This window comes from Olea europaea, chromosome 14 (assembly GCF_002742605.1).
Source record: "Olea europaea var. sylvestris chromosome 14, O_europaea_v1, whole genome shotgun sequence".
Classification (NCBI taxonomy): Eukaryota; Viridiplantae; Streptophyta; class Magnoliopsida; order Lamiales; family Oleaceae; genus Olea; species Olea europaea.
This window is the reverse complement of record NC_036250.1, coordinates 16,419,730-16,430,257: the sequence shown is the minus strand read 5'-3', so window position 1 is coordinate 16,430,257 and position 10,528 is coordinate 16,419,730. Positions and strand designations below refer to the sequence as shown.

The window sequence follows — 10,528 nt, the reverse complement described above, 5'->3', positions numbered from 1 at the left end:
GCTCTACTAATGTTTGATTGCATTTTGGGAGAACTACATGTTAAGTTATTAGTTATGTTGATTTTGATTTTACTGGAAATCTTGATAAGAGAAGATATCTTACATGGTATGTTTTTACTATTGGTGGTTTTGCTATCATTTGAAGAACTATTATATTTACAGATTACAGTTGCAGTGTCTACTACTGAGACTGCGTACAAGGCTATTACAGAGGCTTGTAAGAAAGATATTTAGTTAAAGGGACTATTTGGTGAACTCAGTGAAGATCGCAGATCACCTGAGTTTTTAAGATAGTTAGAGTGCTATTTTTCTCTCAAAGGATCAAATGTTTTATGAGAGGACGAAACATATTGATATGTGGTATTATTTTGTGCGTGATGTTATTGCTCATGGCGATATTGTTGTTAGTCAAGTTAGTACTTAATATAGTCCCACTGATATGATGATCAAGTTATTGTAGCCAAGTTCGAGCATTGTTTGGATTTGGTTGGAATTTGTTGTTGAATTTGCCCCTAGAGGCTTTTGTGGAAGAGGCGGATAGTTTTGTTGAATAGTGAAGTTTTATTACTTGTATTGAAATTCGTGTCAAGGTAAAGATTTGTTAAAGTATGGTGACCTCAATATTATTTGACTCCGCCCAAAAGCATGTAGCGTGACATATTTAGTGAAACTATTGTGTTTATGATGCTAAATTGCTTCATTCATATAGGGTGCTATACTTATATAAGTAAGAAGCTTACCGTCTACAATATACTTTTGGTCCATTTTCTATTTCACTTTGTAATTTTGAATCATGTAAAATTGCATTATTTGCTCTTACAATGTTGGCTCAAGTCTGAAGGCAAATCCATTTTGGCTTTACTAATTACGTACAAATAGGGTTTGCAATATTGGAAATTTTAGAATCTTTCTGTGCGGCTTGTCTTAATTTTTTATAAATTTCTTACTCAATCCACGATCTTTGGATTTACAAAGTTGAAGCAAATTTATTATTGTGCCGTGCACCTAAAGGCTAAAATGAAATGTAAAATCTCTAATGAAATTATCTATGATAATTTTATCCCTTCAACATATTTCTTACTATTTAGCAAAGGAAAACGATATTTTAATTTTTGTTTGTTGGACTAATATTCTTATTCTTATGCATACATTCATCTTATAATAAAGACGGTAAAGTAGAAGTAGTACAAATGAAGAGAGATCGATTACTATAAAATTTTTGGAAGAATTTGGGATTGAGAAAACTCATTATGGCTATGGACCAACTATTTAGCTTAATGAAAATGCAATCTTTTCTTTTACAATGCTAAAAAGAAGGGCATTTATTCATGCAGTAGAAAAGAAAGCCAATTGTTGAGGGTGATCGAATATGTACAAAATTTAAGGGTCTCGTAATAATTTTTTTAGGGTCTCAAAATTCTAAAGATCGGTCCTTTCTCTAAAATTATCATAAACATTAGGAGAAGTATGCATTATTTAAAATTTAAAATAAGAAGTATTTATATAATTTTTAAAAAGTGAAAGAATGCCTCTTAAATTATCAGAAACCTTGAGGAATGTAAATTTTATTTGACAACGGTCAATATACCATGATTGGTAAGAATAATAATGTAAATTAAAATTTGATTTTAATTCGTCATTGAATGCGGAGGATGAAACTCCTCTATCACTTTGGATCGCTATTAAACTCTGTTCAATTTTATTAAAAATCAAATATGTTTACAAATTTTAACAAAAATGGATGGTATATTAATAAAAAAATTGATAAAAATTATGAATTTTATATATTAATTTAAAAATTTTATTATTTTTTAACTAAATTATTCAGACTCTAAACCCTTATTTGGTAGGGATTAAAAATTAAATTTTTAGTAGATTTTGATAGAAATTAATGAAATACGTGATTGTAAAGTTGTGGGCTCGTAATGTATATGGTCAAAATTAATTGTTGAGTTTAATTTAAATTTAAATTTTAATTGTTACCAAAGTCAGATTATGATTATTCAACATTTCAGGACCTGGCCGATAAAATTATAAACAATAATATTACTCAAATAGAGGCATAGGTGCGGCTAAGGTTTTCAATTTTTTATTTTTTTCCAAACTGTTTATTATGATGAGCCAAAACAAACCGCCCAAACCATCGTTTTCTGTCTAAATAAAGTTGTCTGTTTCTCACTACCTAGCTCTGGACCAGATTCCACCTTAACCATTCTATTTCTTCAACATTTGGAATCCATTTTCATTAATCAATATGGAAAACCAAAATAAACAACACCCACAAAGCAGTGGCAGAGAACCCATATCACCATCGCCGTCACCGGCGATCCAGTCTTCGGAGTACTATCAATCCACTGATGTACCTACACCACATGAACTTATAGTAGTAGACTCTTCACCAGCTCAAACCGAAAGCAGTAGCAGAGGAGATGTAACACAGTCACCGGTGGATTCAAAACCCACTATTATTCCTGTTTCACCGTCACCAAATCACTCCAAAAGCTGTAGCAGCGAACATATATCACTCTCACCGACGATTAAGTCTCCAGAAGAGTCACCGGTTCGGTCATCAATTTCCTCTTATAATATTTCACTCACTCATGTGTCTTCCCCTGGAAAAGAAAAAGCTCCGGAATACTCACCTGAGAAGCCTCCTCCGGCGTCGGTGAAGGAAGTGTTTAACAAGGATGTCCGTGAGGAACCGATGGCGGCAATAACAAAGACGGATAAAACCAGAATTGTCGTGGAAACAGAAAAAAGTTATGGTCACGGCGGCAGCGGGAGTGAAACTGGGCGGAGGAGGGTGATTCCGTCCCTGTCGATATTAAGAACCGCCAAGAGAGAGAAGATGGTGAGAAAAGCTGCTTTAGGATTTAGGGTTCTTGGATTTTTGTTCAGCTTGGTTTCACTTTCAGTAATGGCAGCTGATAGACATCAGGGTTGGGCTCTTGATTCATTTGAACGTTACAAGGAATTCAGGTCAGTTTGATCATGATTGACATGATATGAGATTTTCAATTTTTTAGCTACTTTTTATTTTTGTATGGACTGGAAAGCAAGAAAAAAAAGTAAAAAAACGACTTTTAAACACGATTAAAAGTCAAATTTTTGTGCACCATAATGTTTTTAAGTATGAAAACGAGGATGATGGCATGACAGGTACTGCATGTCAATCAACGTGATAGGATTTGTGTACTCGGGAGTACAGGCTCTAGATCTGTCTTACAATCTAGTCACAGGCAAATATATTGGCCGGCATCGACCAGGGCTCCGGCGTTACTTTGATTTCACCGTCGATCAGGCAAGTTTTAAAAATTTTTATTGTTGCACATGAGATAGTACAAACTTTTAGATGGAATAAGTTGAACTTCGCAACGAATTAGCTTGCTTACAAGTCTCTTTTAGCCTGGCCTACCATAGTTTTCTGTGATCTTTCTCGATCAGTAAGTTGTAGTAGGCATAGTACCAAGTTCGACACAATTTATCTTCAAGGGGTATAGTCCACGGCCCGACTTGTTAGGAGCCAGACTGGCCCATTATCAGGCTTTTTCGAGCGAGATAGTCGAGGATGCAGAAGTTCTAAATTCGAATCCTTACAAAAAATTTAGATTATGTCTAACGAAGAACAATACTAACACTACACATGAGAGATCATGTCTAAAAAAATTGTAGAAAAATAGATAAAGTTTTCTACTTTAAAACTTGATAGGGGATGCAATCTAACCTTCATATTATTGTGTTATGTGAATATAATATTCTTACCATTGGAACTATCTAACTAACCTTTTTTGAACTTTACGAAGCACAATTTCCTTTTTGGTGGAATCAACCTTTTCTTTCTTTCCTTAACCAATAATAACTCACACATAAAATCTTATTAGTAGGGTACAACTTTTTGGTAATGATTTTTTTATCACCTAATCTATATTTGAGCAAATTCATGTATTTGCAATGATCAAGCCATTAGTTATAAAAGAAAGTAACAAGAAGCCTTTTTGTTCTCGAAAAGTAGACACGATATTTGTAGCGAAGATTGTCTGTAATATCTACTAGTGCTGGGGTTACAACCGCATTTATAGTTACGTCGTTAGATAATCAATTAATTACTTTTTCTATATTTTCATGTATATAAAATTTTTTTTCAGAGAGTTCTTTTTTCATGGTAAAGTTGAAGAGCTTACATATTTTAATTTAAAGACCTTCTGTTTACATTAAAAAGTTAATATGGCTGAAAATATAAATTTTTCTTACACTTTTCTTAATATACCCTTATATTAAATAATGGTATAAATAGGAATAATTTATATTTATTGATAACAATTCATATTAAATAGAGATATATTAGAAAATTAAAAAATCAACTATACTCTCAATGAGGAAAGCTATTTTTATAATTTAAAATAGACGAAAAAAAAAAGTAAGTTTATCTTTACTAGACGGAGAGATATTAAAGGGTCTCAACACATACTTCTTATAATTTGTTTAAAATAGATATGGATTGTGAGACTGCGTTGAAATTAAGGCACTAGTTCCAATTGGATTTTATCTTTTTGCGTTAGTACACGAGGACTCAGCTCTGGCCAGGGACCACTCTAGTGGAACTACTTTTTGTCAATATTCTTCTCTTTTTCTCCCCTCTTGTGCTGGATTCTCTACTTTATGAGCCTGTCATCCATTAGCAAGTGGGGTGCTAATAGAAAAATAAATATGCTATGAAAGACTTTTATTTAAAGTACTGAGTTTGGAACTATTAAAGAATAAAATATTTGTGTCAGCATACCATAGTAAAGAAGAAAGAGTTATTCACCTTGTACAGGGAATAACAATCAGGACAGTTATTGGAGCTATGCTGGCAGCACCTGTATGGTTGCCTTTTATATTTTTGCCATCTCCCAAGAAAAAATGCCTAGTCCCCCCTTTAAATTCCCTGGCAGTTTTACCCTATTCATCAAGCACCGCTTGAGAGATATGACGATGCTAAGATGGATGTATGGTCATAATAAGATAAGAACTGATAATATACGTATAGGTGGAAATGACACTTGATTGAGAATAAATTAAGGAACGAAGAATTTGAGTAGTTGGGACATGTTTTGAATAGACCAAAACAGACTCTTATTTATAAGAGTAACAATCCCAAGTTATTAGAAAGTAGATTGAGTTTGTTGGAACTCTAAAGAGAATCTTCTCTTAGCATTCATGTTTGGTATGCTGTAGATGACAGATGGATATGTTTATCTGTCTAGCGTACCAAATGCATACTCAATATCTTCCTTTGAGGAAGTAACCATAACTTTCTGAAATTTAATCGATTTTTCATCCTATTTTTATCTATTTCATTTATGTCAATTATTTGATTGCAGCAATGTGGTTGCTCAGTTACCATCAACTGATGACAACATTGCTTCAAAGGTTCACCTAACAAGATATTATGGAATGACCTAATCTAAAAGCTTGTTGTTAAAGAGATGACTTAGTATTGAGAATAATGCTTAATTTTATCGTTATTGTTGTGTATATATTCGTATTCTGATTGGATGTCGTTCGTAATCTCAGATAATTGCTTATTTATTGATATCGGCTTCCTCATCGGCTGCTACTAGAATTGATGACTGGCAATCCAACTGGGGCAAGGACAAGTTCACAAATATGGCAACTGCATCTATATCTATGTCTTTTCTTGCATTTGTGGCCTTAGCCTCCAGTTCTCTTATATCCGGTTATGCCCTTTTCAACTCCAAATCTATATAGCTTCTACTAATGGGATTTATTTTTCATAATCTCTACAGTTACTGATTTTGTGAAGCAAAAAAGTAAGTGATGGAATTATAGAAACTGTATACAACTAGTGATTTCTTGAGATTTTGTTTGGAGAATTAGATATACGAACATGGGATTTTGATTTTAACATACTTGAATGTTTTGAAGTATATTACTTGTGTAATCAAATATGTGGATGTTAGATTTCGTATCTGGAAAATTTTGGTGTTGTCTGAATCAACAAGGATCTACAAGAATATAGCTCGGCCAGCCAGCTTTGCCACATTAAATGTGTGGATTTGATAGTTGACTCAAGCTGGTGCTCAAGTGAGTCTAAATATTATGAATTCTGCTATAAGTACAAGGTATTTGCACTGGAAATTTTTCACAGACACAAGTGTTGAAACATCATTCAAAATGAAAAAGAAACATAAAATCCAAACGGACAGGATTTTTGCATTTCAAATCCTGTATGAATTCTGTAAGTTTTCCCTTTACTCAGGGAAAAATTGAAATATTATTTCTGCGTTGCAGGTCACACTGACCTATATTATCTTTTACATTCTTATTTGTTGTTTATGATGTTAAGGAATTCCTGAGGTTTTATGATGGTAATTTCGCTTTCTTGCGAGGTTCTTTTTGAATGGATTGGGTAGAAACCCTGCCTCGAGGGTCTCATGTAGACATTTTAGTGATTCTTGGTAGGCACTGCCCTTTTGCACAATTGGATCAACTCAGCTACAAGTCGTAGAACGTGTGGAATTGTCTCGAGTACTTCTATTCTTGTTAGAAGATGGCTTCTCAACAGTTGATATTGAAGTCTAGCTACTAAGAGTGAGCGAGCTTAATATTATAATGACATGTGCCCATCAATCATCGTATAACTAATATAAATAATCAGCTGCAAAGAAAAAGTAATGAACTTTGAGTTTGTAAATGTCACTGTTCAATAAATAAATAAAGCCTCATATTATATATTTTTTCCTCATCGACTCCTACCTAACTTTATTGGTCCTGAAGTAGACAACTATCTATCAGAATGTTCTCAAGAATCCGACCCCAATAAAAAATTGGGTAGTGTTGATTGAACAATCTCGTGGACGTAATCTCGTGGACGTCCATAAGATTGTTCAAGTTCCTTTCCCCTAAAAAACCCAATAATAATAAGGCCCGTCAACCAAAATAAGAATCTTTGCCATGTGGAGGATCATTACTGGATGCCATTCCCCAAAATCATGGTCATTCTTCCCACAATATCATAGTCGCCCTTACATGAGTAAATGTAATTATGGATTATATGGTGTGAAGACCAATCTAGATGATAACTACATGATATTAAGCTTCTATTTGGTTTTCAAAATTTTAATCTCAAGTCAAAGTTAACAATTAATTTTAACAATACATTTAACAATTTTTCAAGCACATATTTCCTTAATCTTTATCAAAATTTAAGTAAATTTTGATTTAAATCTATATCAAAAATAGAAGCTAAACAATAAATCTATTTTGATTTAAATCTATATCAAACAGAAGCTAAACAATAAATTTACTTAAATATAATATCAAGTGATTCATTTAATTGAATACATAAAATGTGACCTAAAATGTAGACTAGTGCTCTAATATCACTAATACTAGAAAACTCTATTCTTTTTTTTTTTAAAAGCTGTTCATCATGCAAGTATATATGGAAGTCAGAAACATGAGAAAGAGCAATATTTCACTATTTGTCCTCAACCTATTGTTAGACTAGCTAGTTGGTCCTTAATCTTAAAAATAAGCAAATTAATCATACTTTTTATTATAGTTGTAGAATCAGTCTTTCATGCAATAAAATTTTCATTAAATTGTTAAATGACCCTCACATATCAAACTGTTTATGGACTTTGATTTTGTACTAACTTGAGTTGATGGTCAAAAACTCGGGCATATTTTCATGAGCTGCATATATTATTGGAATCCAGATGGTTTAAATGTTTAAAATATTGGGATTGGTGTGCAAATATAGCAAAAAAATTTGAGGACTAACTAACTCTCTTTCAAATGTTGAGGACCAACTTATTACTCTCAAAAATAAGTTAAGGGGCCACGAATAAACTTTTTCTAAATGAAAATACTATTAATTATTAGGTATATGAATTCAATTATCAATAATTAAAACGTAAAATTAGTCATTTCTTAGAGTTGCTTTAAGGGGAAAAATGCAAAATTGCATAAGCTGCAACCAGTGGTGGCATTGGTGCAAGATGAGTAGTCTTATAGAGGCGGAGGTAGTGGGGGGCTGGCATGGGCTATAGCCCTCCCCACCCCTCTGGCCCTTATGGAAAATTGAAAATGGAAAATTACCTAATAACCTACATTTAAAGAACACTTTTCATAAATAAGGAGGATTATTTTAAATTTCACATAGCGGGTAATAATTAGGTTTTAATAATTATAATAATAAAAGTTCAATTAAACCTAATCTACATACCCACCCACCGACACTCAACCCCATTCTATCCAAATCAATTTCATTTTCTTCTTCTCTCTTCGTTCTCTCTCTCTCTCTCTCTCTCTCATCCCACCCATCCGCCCCTTCTTTTCGGCATCGCTATGTGTAGTGGATCATACCCACCTACTTTTTCTGTCCGACGTCTTCACATGTGATGAGCCCCCACTTACTTGCCCCTTTTTTCCACAAAGAAGAACCGTCGCACGCAATGACGAACCATTATGTGCATTGGTGCAGCAAGGCGAAGCCCATGGTAGCAATAGATGCGATATGGTGTGGGCATGCCACAGAAGGTGGTTTGCGATCGTGGGGCTTATTGTCAGAGCCGAAAATTGAAACTGAAATGTGCATGTTTGGTTGTATGAAGAACAAGTTTATAAATTTGGATTGTGCGTTGTTTTTTTTATGACATTAAACCATAAATAGATGCCCCTTGATGAGTATGGTCGATTGATGTGATTGTACTGGCATGGGCATTGCAGGAGAAGGTGGTGTTGCACAGAAGACAATTTGTATCTACTAGACTTTGGGCTTTTTTTTTTTTGTGCGTTAGGGTACTACAGTTGGTGGTAGTTGCTGCAGTTAATGCTAGTAGGGTTAAATTGTAGTTGCTGGAATTTGGTAGGAAGAGGTGGTTGATGGCTGACAATATGCAGTAGTAGGCCTGAGTGTTCGTCGGCGTTTGGAGGCTTCAAAGGAGGTGAGCTGCTGCTTTCAGGTATGAATGGTGAATCTTCATGTTGTACGGTGAAGCCGATGATGGTGGTGGTTGTTGGGATTTGTTGAAGGTGTTGGTGGTGCATATTTGGTAGTGGCAGTGGAAATCGATTGTTGTCTATTTTCATTGTGAATGTTCGAGACCAGATTTATGTTAATTGAAATTGTATGTGACTTGGTTATATATAGTCACAAATTTAGACTAACATAGTCAAAAACAGTCACAATGAATACAAAGTTGGTCACAGTTAGTCACTGGTAACACAGTCCAGTGAAGGTAGTATTTATTGTCGTGAATTTGAGTTGAAGTTGGTAGTAGTGTGAGGTGATGCTGGTGGTGACTGGTGATGGATTGTGTTGTTGGTCTTCGATGTATGCAGATTTATTTGTGATAACCCTCTGTGATCAAATATGTGCTTATTGTGACTAGTTGTGACCAATTCCATATTAATTATGACTGGTTGTAATTTGATCATATACCGTCATAGTTAAGATTGACCTAATTACAAACGATCACAGTGAAGGTAAATTTGATCACAGTTAATTATACTAAAGATAAATTTGATTACAAATAATGACATATAATACAGCTATAGTCATAGATAATACAGTTAGTCACAAATCTAGCCATCTACGATGCACCACTATTGCCACCATAATTTTTGGAGATTTTTTTTTACTGTAGGGTAGGGTGGTTTCGTGGGGTATGGTGTGGTCTTCGGAGTGTTGATCATCGGAGCAGTTTGTCGGAGCGATCATCGGAGCGATCCCTAGAACTGATGGCCATCCCGATGGAGAAAATGTAGTGTAGTGGGGTGATGGGATGAGATGGGGATAGGTTCGTAGGAATGGAGTAGGGTCGTGAGTGGGATGTGTTGGGTCCGTGGGATAGGGTCATAGGTGGGATCCTAAGATATCAATAATTAATATATTACTGATTTGCTAGGTGGGGGTGCTAATTAATTGGGTGGGATAATTAATTCTAACTAATTATATATTGTATATATTATTAAGTGGAGTTAATACATGAATTTTGAAATAATTTGATAAGTTCGTTAGCTTTGAAATGTAATTTTTCCTTGTAGGAGTTATTTATTGTTTCCAATTAAAAATATTTTGTTCAATTTTGGCCCACATATTTGTGTTAGTCAAACTCTAGTTTGAATTCTAATCCAAGCTTAATGCTTAACTAATCAAATCTTGTTGAAGATGTTACAATTATTAAATAATATTTTCACAATATTTATGAATTTTGAATATTTTATTTTAAAATTAGGCAATTTATTTAATGCATGTTTGACTAAATTTACTAACGGTAATTAAGTAAATTTTATTATAGAAAACTTGTAGTCAGATCTAAAAATTACTTATTTTAATAGTTAGAGACACCATATACTAAATGTTTAGCTAAGCTTAAAAGTAATTAATTTTTTATTTCAACATATGTTTTCATATATTACCTATACATAGTTATAAGAAGAAAAAAAACTATTTTGACTATGAAATATAGATTATGATCAAAATAAATAACTTACTCTAGATTTGATCTTGTGAATA

At 33.6% G+C, this 10,528-nt stretch overlaps 1 protein-coding gene across 1 annotated transcript; it reads left to right on the top strand.

The window, feature by feature from the left end:
- The first annotated feature begins 2,163 nt into the window (after positions 1-2,163).
- On the top strand, positions 2,164-5,967 carry LOC111409326 (CASP-like protein 4A3). The gene is made up of 3 exons (XM_023039370.1): positions 2,164-2,979; positions 3,160-3,301; positions 5,557-5,967. Exons 1-3 carry the CDS (start codon positions 2,255-2,257, stop codon positions 5,749-5,751), a joined length of 1,062 nt encoding a protein of 353 aa, XP_022895138.1. The 5' UTR covers positions 2,164-2,254; the 3' UTR covers positions 5,752-5,967.
- Positions 5,968-10,528: the final 4,561 nt, after the last annotated feature.